General features: G+C 33.4%; 1 protein-coding gene across 1 annotated transcript in view; it reads right to left on the bottom strand.

Moving 5' to 3' along the window:
- Positions 1-16,868, bottom strand: part of SLC7A11 (solute carrier family 7 member 11) — a 74,325-nt gene that overhangs the window by 29,142 nt on the left and 28,315 nt on the right. The window contains exon 6 of the mRNA XM_023226007.2: positions 16,762-16,806. Within this exon, the coding sequence (XP_023081775.1) occupies positions 16,762-16,806 (45 nt within the window). The remainder of the gene's footprint in view (positions 1-16,761; positions 16,807-16,868) is intronic.

Raw genomic sequence — 16,868 nt, 5'->3', positions numbered from 1 at the left:
ACAGAGCAAGACTCCGCCTCAAAAAAAAAAAAAAAAAAAAAAAATCCATTCCAGATAAGGTAAAGAGTGGGCTGTAAAAAAGAAACCAAGAAAACAAACAAACAGAAAATATGGGTGAGATGAAAATGATCTAGGGATATAAAAATTTGAGGATCATAATAGCAATACAGACATTAAAAAATGGTTATTGTATCTGATTACAAATTATAGAAACAAAATCACAAGTTTCGTAAGCTGGGATCATAAAGAAAATTGAGTGATGCGAAAAACTGGGATAAACTTTTTACAAATAATGTAATAAAGAATCAATACCCATAATATACAAAGAATTCTGATGAACCACCAATATTCATGCTCCAAAATGGTAACCACATGTGGCTACTAAAAATGCTGGAAGTGTTGAGCCTCACTGGTGATCAAATGAATGCAGTTTCAAACCATGAGGTGTAATTTTTGCCTTTCAATTAACCAGGATTTTTTAAAATAATGACACCCAACACTGTAAGTATTCTTAGATATTGCTATTGAGAGAGGAAATTAATATACCCACTTTGGAAAGCAACTTGGTAACAGACAAACTGTTTTAAAGTTTGTTGCCTTTGACAGAGCAATTCTCTTCTAGCAATCTATTCTAGATCTATTCTATGTAAGGATGTAAATCCTTACATATCCAATATGTATATATGAAATGTATAACCCAGAATTATTATTATTTTTGCACCAGCCTAATACATTAAGAAACATTAGGAATGCTTTCAATGTCCAACAAGAAAGTTACCACAAGAATATTGGCACATCCCCCCAAAGAAATATTACACTAGCATTAAAAATGTTCTTTACTAAGATCTAGGTGATATAGGAAAATGTAATAAAATGACATGAAATGAAGATGGTGAGACAGATCTATAGCACATAAACAGAAAGCACTGGAGTTGAGCTTGAGATGCAGCAAATCTAAAGGGCAGGGCACACTTGGAGGAACCTTCCAGTCATCAGAGAGACAGCTGTAACGGTACAGACAAGGCTCTGGCCTTGGGAATCAGACAATACACGACCAAGTAAATACATTATATAACACCAAAGTTAGGAAGAAAAATGCACATTAACATTTATCTCAAGCAATATAGTGCAATACATACATGCACATGCACACACAAACGATGGGGGAAAACAAAATATCAAAATAATAACAGTGAGGACTTTTATTTGATGTGATTAAGATATTACAGGTGATTTTTAATTTCATCATAATTTTTTGACATTTTAAATATGTCTGTTATTATTAAAGGAAAGGAGGAAATGCTATATATTGTTACTGAAAATACCACAATCATAAAGTTTTACTTTGATTTCCGATATAGTACAGAATACATATAAATTTTTCTTTCTTCATTTAACTAAATGGATCATCGACCACAACTACTGGGTAGAGATTTGTGTCCCCGTCATTTAAAAATAGAATAAACAAATATGTGTCCATTATGAGAAATACTGAAACAGGATAATCAGGATATCCTGTGTTTCTAAGTGCCCATAGATCAGGGGCAGGGAGTGGAGGAGGCAGGGTTAAGCAGGGAGGGACTTCCACCCAGGTATCGCTATAGAAATGGCAACAATAGAACACAACTAGCACTATCTTTTAGAGAACAGGAAATACCTGCTCTGCCTAGCCACAGGCTTGCATCATAAACCCAATGGTTTGAAATGGTTTCCCCCAACATTTGCCACTTGATCACTTCTCCTTGGCAAGAGGACACTGCACTATGAGGATTAAATAGCTAACCACTTACATATATTTAAAACACATTTAACCTTTTTCCATAAGACCCAGAGCAGCTAGAGAATAGTATCTTAAAATCATGACTTCCACTTGCTATCTCACTCATTTCTTTTTGTCATTTTCTGGCTGAAAACAAAGTTAATCTTGTTTTCTATTTACATTTCTCTTTTACTTGCCTCCGGCCAGAATATAGAAAGTGAGACTTTGTTTGACAATATCAATAACAGAAAAATGAAATATTGCCTCCACAAATGATATTTAACCTATTTTAAGAGACAGTGTATCTGTAAAGATGTTAAAGACAATAAAAAGCAGCTATTTCCTTATAATATTCTAACATTTCAGCATTTCCTAATCGTAAACTTTCTATTTTAGTCTTCTAACCAAATGACCTTCAGTAAACGACCTGAAATGTATTACTTACTTCAACTAGCCTAGCACCCTCTTTCATTATCTATTTGACTAACAGCTTTAGAAAGTCGAACGCAGGCAAATTTTAATGCTCTTACACATTTTTAAAAGCAGTTTTGTTCTATTCTCAAATGACATAGAGGTCACGTCTAATGATTACATTTCCCCCAGCTAATTTCAAGGCTAAAATCTTGCCATAGCCATCTTTCTTAGATTTCTATTCAACAACACTAAGCATTTGGAAAGAGCACTGGAAAAGGATCAAGATTTTAACTTATAAATATAGACAAATTAATCCATCTCTGTGGCTTCTATTTCATTAGCCTCACAATAAAAGGCTTGTGAATTTTAATGGCTCCTCCCCTTCTAACATCACAGGCTTTGATAATTTATTTTCTCAAGGTCAAATTAATTGTGGTTTTAATTATGACAATGAGTCCAATACACTAAGCCAAGTCAATGTGTGAATAGAAGAAGGTAACCAAGTAGAGAACTATTTGTACACACAGGTAATATGATAATTGAAACCATTTTGAAATTTAGAGACATTACTATAATAAATCTTTTGCTATCTGTCTCTTAGAGAACGGCCATAACCATAGAATATCAGGGAGGAAGAAGGAATAGCATCATGAAAAGCCAATAGAAGAGATTCTTTGAAAGAGGTGGGACTTGGGATACCAAGAAAAGCATTGTGTGAGGAGCAGTCTCCCAGGACCTAGAAGTGACTTTGCTCATGAAATCAGACATTCTATTCTTTAATATCTCATTTTGTGCTATATGGCTATGTATTATAAGCTCTAGCTTTTACATATTATGGCATATTTTAGTGCTATGACATGAACTTGATATCATAAACTATTTTTCATACAGTATTGTACAGCTTGATATATAAAACAGTGACCTTTGTATTTGATCACTGCATTCTCAATAATATGTATCAGTATGGGTTATTGTTTAAACTTCTGTGACAGAAAGATGTATTTTTCCACTTCTATAATTTTAAGACAGAGCATATAAGAAAGGGAAAGAAAGATGATATGGTACAGCACTAAATAGCAAGGAAAACCATGTGGTTTAAAAAAAACATGTGCCTGTCTCCTTAGAAAGCCAATTATAAAATATTATATGTTCTTGAAAAACAACCTCCAGCATTGGAGATTAGAAATGCTCTAACTCTGAGACTGAGATAACTGTCATTTCCCATGGCCGGGTGTTTCAAGTAAGGGTGTCTTTTCCCTTGTGAGCATGGGTTTTGTCAAAGCCAACACTCAAGCAGTACAGAAGAAAAGAAACAGTTTCCCTATGTCCACAAATCCTGATCTGATAGTCCCTATAGGTGAGAAATGAACTAATGACATGATGTTCAATATCAGTAAAAAGCAAACCATCTAACATTAAATAAGTATCTACTATGAGCAAAGCATTGTCAGACACAGCCATAAATTATATCTAATTCTCACAAAGCTCTTAAGGTAAGCATTAGAATACCCACTTAGTTGGGAAAAGGAATGAATGAATGAATGCAGACTTTTGAAAGTCATGACAAGGATTGCTCCCTCTCTTTCTTTATGTACACAGCATATTAGAAATATAGAAATGCAATCCTAACGAAATTATGGGGAATGTCTAATACTGAAATGTAGCAGACCCATCAGAAAAGATTCCTCTCATATAATTGCATCTATGGTTACTTATGGGCAATCCCATATGTCTACACTATTGAGAAAAATAATGAATCGCATAATAAAAGACTAATATAAACCTTCTGGACCACAGAGGCTGCAGATCATTTTATATCTTCTGCGGGCATATATAGTAAAAGTAGTAAATAGGATTAGGGATTTGTCATTATGCCACATTAATGGCACTCTTAACAAGCATTTTTAAAATCTGTATTTTTCCTGGTACACTCCATATGTCACAAGACACTCTACTTAAGGTGATCCCTTAAGTAGAATCCAATTCTATAGGTTGGATATGATCTTAGATCTTCAGATCTAATAACTAAGTTTTCACTTTGAAGGGGTGCCAATTTGGACCCATTTCCTCCATTTACCCATTCAAACTTCTTAACATTTTCTGAGACAACTGAGGAAACTTTGGTCCTGCCTAATCTCCTAACCATCATGGGATCTGGAAAACGGCCATAGCATCCCTTTCTCTTGATTCATGTTCTTGACACTTTTTCTTAAGTGTCCCTAAGACAGATATTCTGTTTACATTTCCACCCTTCGGCCATGCTCCCATAGCGATGTACTCTACTTGTCAAACTAGGTACTCGTGTGTCATTGACAAGAATCATAGAACATGCTAGAGTTGAAGGGAGACTCAGAATTTGCTACGCTACCATTTATTTTTTGCAGCCGATAACCCAGAGGCTCAGAGAGGACAAAAGATGTAGCTAAGGACATAAAATCAAATATTTACAAAACAAGAGCTAAAACTGGGGCCACCTGACTCCAAGTCCAGAGCTACCTTCACAAGACCAGTGTGATGCTCACTGTGCCTGGAAGTGCCAGTTGTCCCCAGGCTGACTCATACCGTGCACTGGCATTGCTATTTTACTCTCTTCCTTATACCCGCCCTTCACTTAGAATACGAAATGAGTAAAATCAAATCGTTAATACATCTTATTTAAAATATTTAGAAACTCTGACCTAAGATTTCTATTTGACCTTACCATACTTACAAGAATAAGGAAAATCTAATAAGGATTTCCTTTACCTTACAAGTACATGACACCTTCTTCCCTCCCCACCCCAAGAAAATAGGCCTGTAGTGTAAGGTGTGCTTCCCTACATTGGTTCCCATATATTCAGCAATCTAAAAAGATAACTATAATATTTGAGAACTAGAAACACATTTAGGCAACAGTCTGTCATTTTTTCAACCTGAATATCCTTTAAATTGTGGCTAAACAATAATCCTTTTTATCTCTATTTTGAGAATTCCAATGCTTAACCAAATTCTCATTTCAATGCTTTTGAAATAGAAATTTAATTTTAAAATAAACTATGTTCTCATTTAATTAAATCCCATTTGTTCTTCCATTGTCAGGGAAAATAAATGATGGTAAGATAGCTCTATATTTTTGCATAGTATGTAAACACTATGCTGATGCATCCTTCTTCTCTAAGCAGTCTAATCCATATCTTTGGGCTTGGACAGTGTGGAGATTATGATGCTGTTTGCCACAATTTCTGCCATATGATTTATCATATTGTTTGACTTTAGCAATGATGCAGGTGTATGAGGCAATTAAGAGAGTTACTTGCTTTTATTAAAAATAAACATGCAAAATAAAACTAAAACATATCTTCATAGACTATAACTTTTTAAAAACTGCATATGTGTCACAAGATGAAAATCCATTAAAATTGTCATAAAGTTAATTGTCTCCAAGCACTGCCTCCCATACATTCAAAACTTGCAACAGTTTTCCCACCCTCCATCCCACCATTGGCTACTGAATAAGATCCAACATTCTGATAGTAGAGGCTAACAGTTGCTGTATCCCCTTATCCACATCCTACCACTATCTTGATTTTGACTCCTCTTCACAATCCTTTCCTTTAGTCAACAGTCTACATACTATTCCCTAAAACCAAGAATTCTTCTATGGCTGTATGTATGCTCACCCGCTGCCTGAGATATCTTCACTTCTCTGTTCTACTCTTCTAGGTTCTATTCTTCCTCCAACTTTCTCTTCCATAGCAAAATTACTTCCTTAGCCATTTAGCCACCTGGTACCCTCATGGATCAGCTTTTTTTTTTATTTCCAAAAGACCAGTTGTCATGTTAGAAAGAGTATGAGATCTAGAACCAGGCAAACGTGGATTGCAATTCTGGTCTTCTCATTGGCTAACTATATGGATACGAGAAGTTACTTCACTACTCTGAACTTCAGCTTTCTCCACCGCAGAATGAAGATAATATACAGTATGTTATTAAAAGTAATCTGAGGTGCTACTTTTATGCTGCAATCAATCTACTTGTTAGAAAGCAGATACTGTTTGTGTTTTTAACGGCGGGCTTATATTTTTAAATTAAACAAAAATTCATAAAAATTATCTGGGAGTGACCTTGTATTTGTATTCTTCTGTTTTGTATCAACAGAATAGATCCTTTTCTAGAAAAAGTAAAAATAAATATTAAAATACATGATGTCAGCCACTCAGATCAAGATCTTGTTTGTCAGATTTCATAAAGGAGTTTCTTGGTAAGATAGTAAACCTAAAAATAGGTGACTTCAGTAGAAACACAAACAGTCCATCCATTATATCAGCACAACCAGCCAACAGTGACAAAGACAATAGGAGTGTGAGCATACACATATTTGGTTAAGAAGGAAAAAAAAAAATCTGCCAGGAAGTCATTCTGATTACAATGTGTGAGCATATTGTCACCTGAGGGAGGTTAGTAGACTATAAAATAAATAGCGATTCTCATCATCTTCTGAACCTTTTAACTACTAATAATTGGACACTTTGCTGATGATGCAGAACAACTTTTCAAGCTGATTAATAGGTCATGTATGTGAAAAGGCACTCCCCGTTCATAAAACAATTATGCTAATCCTCTAATTTTTTCAAAGATTATAAAATATTCTAATCTTTGAAGAATATAGGTTTTGGTTGCAGATGGTGTTTGTATATTACTTGTAGAGCTCATTAACATTTTTGAATTTCACATATTTTATCCTCACAACCCCATGAGAACTATAATATAGGGATTATCATCTTCCATTTAAAACTAGTAAACAAAGATTCAGAAGCAATTTAGAGGTCTGTCCAAGGTCAAACAGCTAGTTAAAAAGAGACAGGATTAGAATTTTGATTTCCTGAACCAGTGCTATTTTCAAAGACTCGGCAAGTAGATGTTTTTATAGTTCATAGAAGAAAATATTTTTTTCACTGGAAAGTCTCAACTTCACTTGGTTCATTTTAGATGTTTATATTGGTAATACAGTTTTAGCTTGTGCCTATCCAAATTCAAAAGTTGCTCATTTTCCTGAGCAGATCAATAATCTAAGTCAGCGTTGGAATGTGACTAGAATAAAGTTACCAAAATAATTTCAGTGCATGGTGTGTGTAAATATAATAACCTGAATGCATTTTGTCTCTACCCTTAGTGAACTACATGTGACATTATCCTATTTCAGTGAGAATCTTAAACAACACTGCATCTGCATGAATGCCCAGATAGCAACAGGCCTTGGACTAGATTTTAGTTGTCCAAGAAGTTTTTCACCAAGTATGACACAGAATGTAAGCTTTACTTGTGAACCTCATTTTGGGCACAAACACCCAACTTTCAAATCCAGACATAAAGAAAAGAACAAGGGTAGCTTATATGCATAAATAAGAAAATGGATGAGGGGGTCTATATACATGTGGACTCAAAAGCTGGAGACAATCTAATAGCTGACTTACTGCTTCTGATTATGGAAGGTATTTCTTTTCAGATAACAAGATTCTAACTCTGGAATCTCTGGCATATTTTATTTAACTCTCATTTTGGTTGTATCTATTGCAGTCAAAATATTTGACCCATCGTTTATGCCAGCTAACCAAAAATTTATCTAGGCTTGAAATAGTCATAGCAATTAGCAGGTTGCTACCCAGCATAAGGAAGTAAAAAAAGCTGATAGCCCAGTTCAAGGAAGTTATATTAATAGTTTCTCAATTTATCATACATGAATTATTGGTGTGTAAAGGTATTATAGAGAAGATCTCTGCATCTGGTTAAAAAGGATTAGATGGACTTCAAGGTCCCCTCAAATTTTGAAATTCTGTGATTCTATGACTCTACTCATCATGCCACTTGTATTCTCTCTCTCTTTCGCTCTCTCTCTTTCTTTCTCTCCCTCCCTCCCTCCTTCTCTCTCTCTCAGCTAAAGAGAACAGAAACATAGCATAAAACTAAACCAGCCACTGTTGTTGCTCCTAAAACAAGAGTTTATTGTTCTAGCCTCAAAATATAAAACTCAATGAGATTAAAATTAGAACTTTGAAACAACTACTATGAAAGAAAGTAAAGCATTGCCCTTCAAATTTTGCCTCATAGTGGAATTAAAAAAAGAATCCTTACAATTAAAAAAAGAAAGAAAGAAAAGCTAAATGGCTTCCACAAAGAACTTGAAGGATTAATATCTGTTTTCTTTGATTACCCCATGATAAAATCTTATAATATAATCCTATAATTTCTGCACCACTTATTTGACACTTCAGCCTTATATGAACAAACTGTCTTTGGGCAAAATGTATTTTTTATGCATATGTGATGCTGAGAAATGCAGGAATTTTGATCCCAAGGTACATCAATCACATGTTCTATTAATGTGAGAAATTTTTCGACTGAACAAAAGCAAGGAAGTGCAATTTGGTGACCTTGTTCTTTGAACATAGAATCATCTCTTCTCTGTGACATCTGGCCAAATACCGATCTTTTGTCTGCCTCAGTGGCTCAACTAGCACAATTCTATTTTTACTGTGAAACATATTTAAAAATGGATTCACCAAGCTTTATGTATATTTTCTAAAGAAAAGCAAAAAAAAAAAAAAAAAACACCAGAAGGATTCTAATTTAGGTATCAATTATTTCAACAATTGAAGAAAAGCAGTGTCACATTTTAAGATAATTCTAAGGATGTCATATTGTCATTAGTACAGAGATGCCTCATTTTGCCCCAGGGAAGATCTTTATAAACGTGTAAATAAATTAATACATATCTTAAAAACATATAACTTGAGTATTTATAACAGAAACTTTGGAAATATTCTTTAAAATAATATTAAATGTTGTCTAAAAATGTAGATAACATTGACTTGTAATAAAAAGATTACAAAGTACAATATTGCTGTAATCTGCACATATATAGTTAAGATATTATATGCTATTTTCTAGCAACTATTAAGTTAGAAAACTATAATGCATGTAAGGATGCATTCTTGGCTGGGTGTGGTGGTTCATGCCTGTAATCTCAGCACTTTGGGAGGCTGAGGCAGGTGGATCACTTGAGGTCAGAAGTTCAAGAACAGCCTGGTCAACATGGTGAAACCCCATTTCTACTAAAAATACAAAAATTAGCCGGGCATACTGGCGCATGGCTGTAATTCCCGCTACTTGGGAGGCTGAGGCATGAGAATCGCTTGAACCTGGGAGGTGGAGGTTGCAGTGAGCAAAGATCACACCACTGCACTCCAGCCTGGGCAGCAGAGTAAGTGAGACTCCATCTCAAAAAACAAAAAGAGAAAGAAAGCAAGTTGCATTGTTAAGTAGTCAAAATGCAAGATAAAAAACTTCAATTAACCTTTAGTCTTCAGTCATGTAACTCTGCTACAACACATTTGGGCAAGATATTTTGCCTATTTTGTTTTCTCATGTTTTTTACTCAGGTAACAGTTATAAAACTGTCCTACTAGCAATAGCCCTTATGAAAGAGTATCGTAAAGAATTACACCGTCAATAAGCAATTAATACAGACACACTAAGAATTTAAGACTGTAACATCCGAACTGAATGCAAATAACATGATTGTGGACCATTTGTAGACCAATCTGGTTGATCACACTGCCTTAAAGGTCTTTGGGCATTTTTCCCAAACCAAGTTTCACTTCTTCAAAGTTATCATTGGTACAAGGTGTGCTGACTTTGAGGCATCAATTAATATAAATTGGAAGTAGGCAAAGTATTAATTAAACATGACACTCTGATTATTTAAACCTTCTATTAAAGTTGATTATTCAGAGTGTGTTGATAGCCTGTTTTTCAAAAATGACTGATGATATCAAGGTTTACTGATTTCCTCTAAGTCTACTATTTCCAACTCTTCAAAACAGAAGGAATAAATGAAGTGAGAAGAACACTGGAACAAGGCTAATGGACAAACTGGCTAATCTCAGACCCCCAAGGTCAAAGAAAAGCAATTCATTTCTTGGCTTCCATCAACACAAGACATGATTTATCAATCTAAGAGCAGGATTACCAACATTATACATCTCAATGATATGTTCTGTGCACTGTGTAACTTTTCGAACAATGACAGACTGCATAGTCACCACAAAAGTCACGTCATAAGGCAAAATTCATTACACTTGCACAAGCACTGTGATTTTTTTAAGACAAATGTACACAGTACCAATCATTATTACTATATATGCCATTTTGGGCGGTGGGGAAGCCTTTTAAAATTCAGTTATTCCTTGGGATTCTATCATCTTCATGATCCAAAGTTTGGACATTCATGTCCCTCAAAATACAATCCTTACTCTAATATATTAATTTGTGGAATCAGCCATCATGTTATAGATAATTGGTAAAGGCAATATTCTTATGTTATTATAAAAGTTCAAGAGCAATTGTTGTATTTGAAAGATTGCTACTTCCATAAATTCAAAGCTATTCTTGGAGAAGAAAACATTGTAAGAAAGATCATGGGAAAATTTCTTAACATTATAAATGTAATCACACAAACAGGAATTTCGCCCACCTTTGTCTCTCATTCGATACAACACTTAAGGAACTGTCCTATACCACCTACTTATAACAGCAGCTCAGAAGTTATTTCATGGAGTAATGGTTGATAATTTGAAAGATTTCTCAAAATGAAATTACACCTAAAGTATAGTCAATTGAGATCATGGAAACTTACTCTGCATTCGATATATTTTAATACACATTGGTATTTTCACTAATCTAAATTAATTATCATCTTTCTATTAGGTCACAAATTTAGGAAGATTTTATTGTCTAGGTGGAGGAAGACCGTAAAAGGTGTTGTATCTTCAGCGGATGATTCATTTCACCAGCTGCCAGAAAGTTGCACGTTGCAGCACACCTGGACACATGCATCCATGACTGATTGGGAAACACATTTATCTTGGCACATCACAAAGGAGATGGAATCATAATTATTCTCCCTTGTAACTAAAGGTATTTTGGAGCTGTATCTACCTAAAAAATAATGCAAATTACACATCTGGGCTAGGTCCAATAATTTTACCATCTGCCTTGATATTCACCCATAAATATTTCTGGAACCATTCTCTGTGTTTAAAACAACTTCAGTAAAGTTTCAAGATACAAAAACCAATGTATGAAAATCAGTAGCATATCTATATGCTGATAACATTCAAGCTGAGGGCCAAATCAAGAATGCAATCCCATTTACAATAGCCATACAAGCAACAACAAAAAATACCTAGAACTACATCTAACCAAGGAGGTGAAAGATCTCTGCAAGGAGAACTATAAAACATTGTTGAAATAAAATGTAGATGACACAAACAAATGAAAAAATATTTCATGCTCGTGTATTAAAAGACTCAATCTCATTAAAATGGCAGTACTGCCCAAAGCAATACACAGGTTCAATGCTATTCCTGTGTTGCTACACAGGAACAATGCTACCAACATCATTGTTCACATAGTTAGATAAAACTATTCTAAAAGTCATATGAAACCAAAAAAGAGCCTAAATAGGCAAAGCAACCTCAAATAAAAAGAACAAAGTCAGAGGCATCACATGACTTGACTTCAAACCATACTATAGGGTTACAGTAACCCAAACAGAATGATACAGGTACAAACACAGACAAATAGACTAATGGAACAGGTTAAAGAACCCAGAAATAAAGTCACACACCTACAACCATCTGATCTTCAACAAAGTCAACAACAATAAGCAACAGTGAAAGGACTCCCTATTCAATAAATGGTATACTTGGATAACCAGCCAGCCTTATGCAGAAGGATGAAACTGGACCCCTATCTTTTATCATATACAAAACTTAACTCGAGATGAATTAAATATTTCAATGTAAGACCTCAAACTCTAAAAACCCAAGAAGAAAACCTAGGAAGTATGATTGTGGACATTGGCCTTGGGAAAGAATTTATGACTAAGTTCTCAAAAGCAATTGCAACAAAAACAAAAATTGACAAATGGGACCTAATTAAACTAAAGAGCTTCTGCACAGGAAAAGAAACTATCAACAGAGTAAACAGACAACCTACAGAATTAAATAAATTACTCACAAACTGTGCATCTGACAAAAGTTTAATATCCAAAATCTATAAAGAACTTAAACAATTCAACAAGCAAAAACCAAGTAATCCTATTAAAAAGTGGATGAAGGACATGAAGAGACACTTCTCAAAGGAAGACATACAAGTGGCCAACAAACATATGAAAAAATGTTCAACATCACGAATCATCAGAAAAATGCAAATCAAAACCACAATGAGATACCATCTCACATCAGTCAGAAGGGCTATTATTAGAAAGTCAAAAAATAACAGATGCTGGCGAGGCTGTGGAGAAAAGGGAATGCTTATACACTGTTGGTGGGAATGTAAATTAGTTCAGCCTCTGTGGAAAGAAGTTGGGTGATTTTTCAAAGAATTTATAACAGAACTACTATTTGACCCAGCGATTCCATTATTGGGTATATATCCAAAGGAAAATAAATAATTCTACGGAAAAGACGCATGCGCTCAAAAGTGTATTGCAGTACTACTCACAATAGCAAAGACATGGAATCAGCTTAAGTGCCCATCAAAAGTGGGTTGGATAAAGAAAATGTGGTACATATACATGTACTATGCAGCCATAAAAAAGAATGATATCATGCCCTTTACAGCAACATGGATGCAGCTGGTGGCCATTGTCCTATGCAAATTAACAGAGAAACAGAAAACCAAATACTGCATGTTCTCACTCATAATTGGAAGTTAAACATTGGGTACTCATGAACACATAGACAGGAACAATAAATACTGGGGACTACTAGAGTAGGGAGGGCAAGACGGGGGCAAAAGAGCTGAAAAACTACCTACTGGGTACTATGCCCCCTACTCAATAGTAACAGGATAATTCATACCCCAAACCTCAGCATCATGCAATATATCCATGTAACAAATTAAAAAAAGACTTTTATTTTAAATTCAGGGGCTACACATGTACCCCCTGAATCTAAAATTCACTGTTGGTGGGAATGTAAATTAGTACAGACATTATAGAGAACAATATGGAGGCTCTCAAACCACTAAAAATAGAACTTCCACATGATCCAGCAATCCCACTACTGGATGTATATCCAGAAGAAGGGAAATCAGTATACTGAAGAGATATCTGCACTCTCATGTTTATTGCAGCATTATTCAAAATAGCGCTGCAATATAAATACATAAATATAAATATATATAAATATATATACTATATATAAATACCACACTTATACATGTGTGTATATATAGTATATATGTATATATATCACATTTTTATATGTGGTATATATACTATTATTATATATACTATTATATATAATATATATAAATGTGGTATATATACATATATAATAGTATATATACAAAAATGTGGTATATACACTCTATATATGCCATATATGATACTATATATACTATACATATACTATATATACTATACATATACTATATATACTATATATACCATATATAATACTATATATACGATACATATACTATATATTGTATATATACCACACTTATATATATGGTGTATATATGGTATATATACCACATTTATATGTAATATATGGTATATACATACACATTTATATACTATATATACCATATATATACACATATATATATATACACACTAGAATACTATTCATCCAATTAAAGAATGAAATCATCAGTTATTTGAAGCCACATATATTAACCTGGAGGACATTATATTAAACGAAATAAGCCATGCACAGAAAGACAGATATTGTATGTTTTCACTCATGTGTGAGCTAAAGAAAGTTGACCCTATGGTGGTAGAGAGTAAAATGATGGTTACCTACGTTAGAAAGTATAAGGAGAAAGTAATGAAGATAAGTTGGTTATTGAAAACAAAAATACAGTTAGATAAAATATGTTCTAGTGTTCAGTGGCATAGTAAAGTGACCATAGTTATCAAAAACATAGTATATTTTAAATTAGCTAAAAGAGAAAATTTGGAATAGTCTTAATACAAAACAAGATACATGTTTGAGGTGATGAGTATTCCAATTATCCTGATGTGATCATTACACATCATATGCATGCATCAAGATAGCACAGATATCCCATAAAGATATTTTATGGATCAAGAATGCATAATAGATAGAAGAAATGCATATGAGGTTTGACACTAAAAGTTTGGAGCAAGCTTCAAAATGGTGTAATTTTTCACATTTCTTTCAAAAGCTCTGAAGAAAAATAATTGCTTGGAATATTGAATTCTAGAAAATACTATTCTAGAAAACACTATGGGAATAACATTTACCTTGCTCTAATAAAGTATATAACAATAATAGTAGTAATGACAACCAATTATATAGAAATTAAAAAATGACAATTACTAATCTAAGCACTTTATGCATATTAATCAGCAATACAGCCCAGTGAAGTATGTGCTATTATTATTTCCATTTTTGAGATAAGAGAATTTCTTTGCAACAGAAAAAAAAAAAAAAAAAAGAAAAAAGCCCTGAATCAATCACCATCACTGTTCCTTAGTATCTGTGTGCACTAAATCATGGACCTTATCAGTGGTGTGCAACTAAGGCCCTTCATTTAAAGAAGAGAAGGAGACAATCCTTAATTGGAACACTAGTCTAGTGCAATACATCAGAAATTTGGGTTGAGGTAATAATGGCATAAGTAGCTTAAAGATATGCTTAATATTCACAATAGTATTACTGTACATGTGTCAAACAAAAATCATACTTAAACTGTTAAATAATATTAAAGATAATATGAACTATATCTACACCATTGATGTATCATATAATAAATGTTATGTTATAGGTCTTGTCTGCAACCCTACAATTTGCCATTTGCTTATAAAAAATATTCTCATGTTAAATTCTAGTAATTGATGTCTTTAAAATGTCTTTAGACTTAACAGACATAGTTACAAACCATAATAATTTATTTCCCATAAAAGAAATTCAATAAATATTTTATATTATATCCAGTAAGGACTGTCTTTTCTCTATGTTGCTGCTTATATATAAGCTATTCTCAAACACTAAAAAGACAGGCCAACCTATTTATCTCTGTAATCAATGGGTTTACAGTCATAAGGTAGTTTGCCATTTCCAAGTAATGCTTAGAAAGAACTAGCTCTTGGGAAGTATGTGTTCTCGACCTACAATTCCAGTTATAAATATGACAATACTAGCATAAATTGGTCATATTTCTTAATAAAATAGACTTTCACATGTTTAAATTACATATTGATTTGCATAGCAGTTGAATCAGATACCAATTGCTGGCTTGTGTGTTCTAAACTCTGACATTCCTGGTACTTGGCCAGATATGATCAGTTTACCATTTCCCAAGACTCTAGGTTCCAGAATTTCTTAGTCTATCTTAGTGTGAATTGTCAATCCTTTGGCATATTCTTTGATGTCCAGGCTATTTCATACTGATGCACCTTTGTACTTGTTCTTTTTCCTAGAAATCAGTGTGTGTTTGTTTGTGTTTGTGTGTGTTTCTCCTCTGTCTCTCTCTTTCTCTCCCCACCGCCCACCCCATACCCCTTTTCTCTCTCACTTATGTTTACATAAGGAACACCTACTCATCATTTGAGACACTATTATAAACAACATCTCTCTAGATACACTTAAGTATTTCCTTCTTTCCTTTATTCCAAATTAGATAAATAATCTATTTTGGTACCAATCACACTGTTACATTTATTTGTTTACACATTTGACTCAGTGACTAGTCAACAAAATACTTCAAGACAAGTCTTATGCATCATGAAAGCTGTTCCCAGCACAGTGACTGGAACATAGCAGATGTTCAATAAAGTAAAATGAATTAAATAACTTTATAATTTAGTCTACATTTTATCCTATACTACAGTTCCTAAATTTTCCCTCTTTTGCCCATGAATTATTTTTCCCTGTAGAACATCCAATGTTTATGAACAAATTATAAGAATAATTCATTTTTCTCTAAGTTAGTTCATTTTGAAAATATGACATAAATCACCATCAAATCATCCACTTATCAAATTGCTACCTGGAAAGAAAGAGTAAAACTTATCCAGCTCCCCAAATTTGTAAGTTCCTATAACATTCTGCAGGTATTCTAGGTTTTTGTAAGTAATCATCCAGTAATTACACTACTCACTTTAATTCTATAGTTATGAAAAAAGATTACATGAATTGTTAGAAAAAATTAACTTTTTGAGTTCAAGCTATCCTGTGGGTAATTGAGAGTCCATATTAAGTTACATGTATGCATTTATATGGGATAGGCTACTTAAAATATAACTTTATTCTTTCCTATGTTCAGGTTAAAAGACAACTTAGTATTGAAAGTAGACTATATAATTAAGCTATTTGTATATAATTATAATGTATAATTATGTATATAATTTATGATAAAGTCAAATAAATCTTATCTAAGAATTATAGTGATGATGATGATGATAAGATTGACTAGCCCACACTGAATTCCTTCTTCAAGTCTGCATTTCAAACTATGTAATCTTAAATTTTATCCTTCACAAAAATTTCAGGGTACATCTGGCTACTTACTTTTCAGGGTTTTCCACTTCTTCAGTAACAAAGTTGAGGTAAAACCTAAAAATAGATAAACAAATTATAAACTATTAATAGATTTTACCATTTTCCAAAGTCTCAAA

The sequence above is a fragment of the Piliocolobus tephrosceles genome, chromosome 3 (genome assembly GCF_002776525.5).
Source record: "Piliocolobus tephrosceles isolate RC106 chromosome 3, ASM277652v3, whole genome shotgun sequence".
In the NCBI taxonomy this organism is placed as follows: Eukaryota; Metazoa; Chordata; class Mammalia; order Primates; family Cercopithecidae; genus Piliocolobus; species Piliocolobus tephrosceles.
Note: the sequence above shows the minus strand (reverse complement) of the source record. Positions and strands in the feature narration are given on the sequence as shown.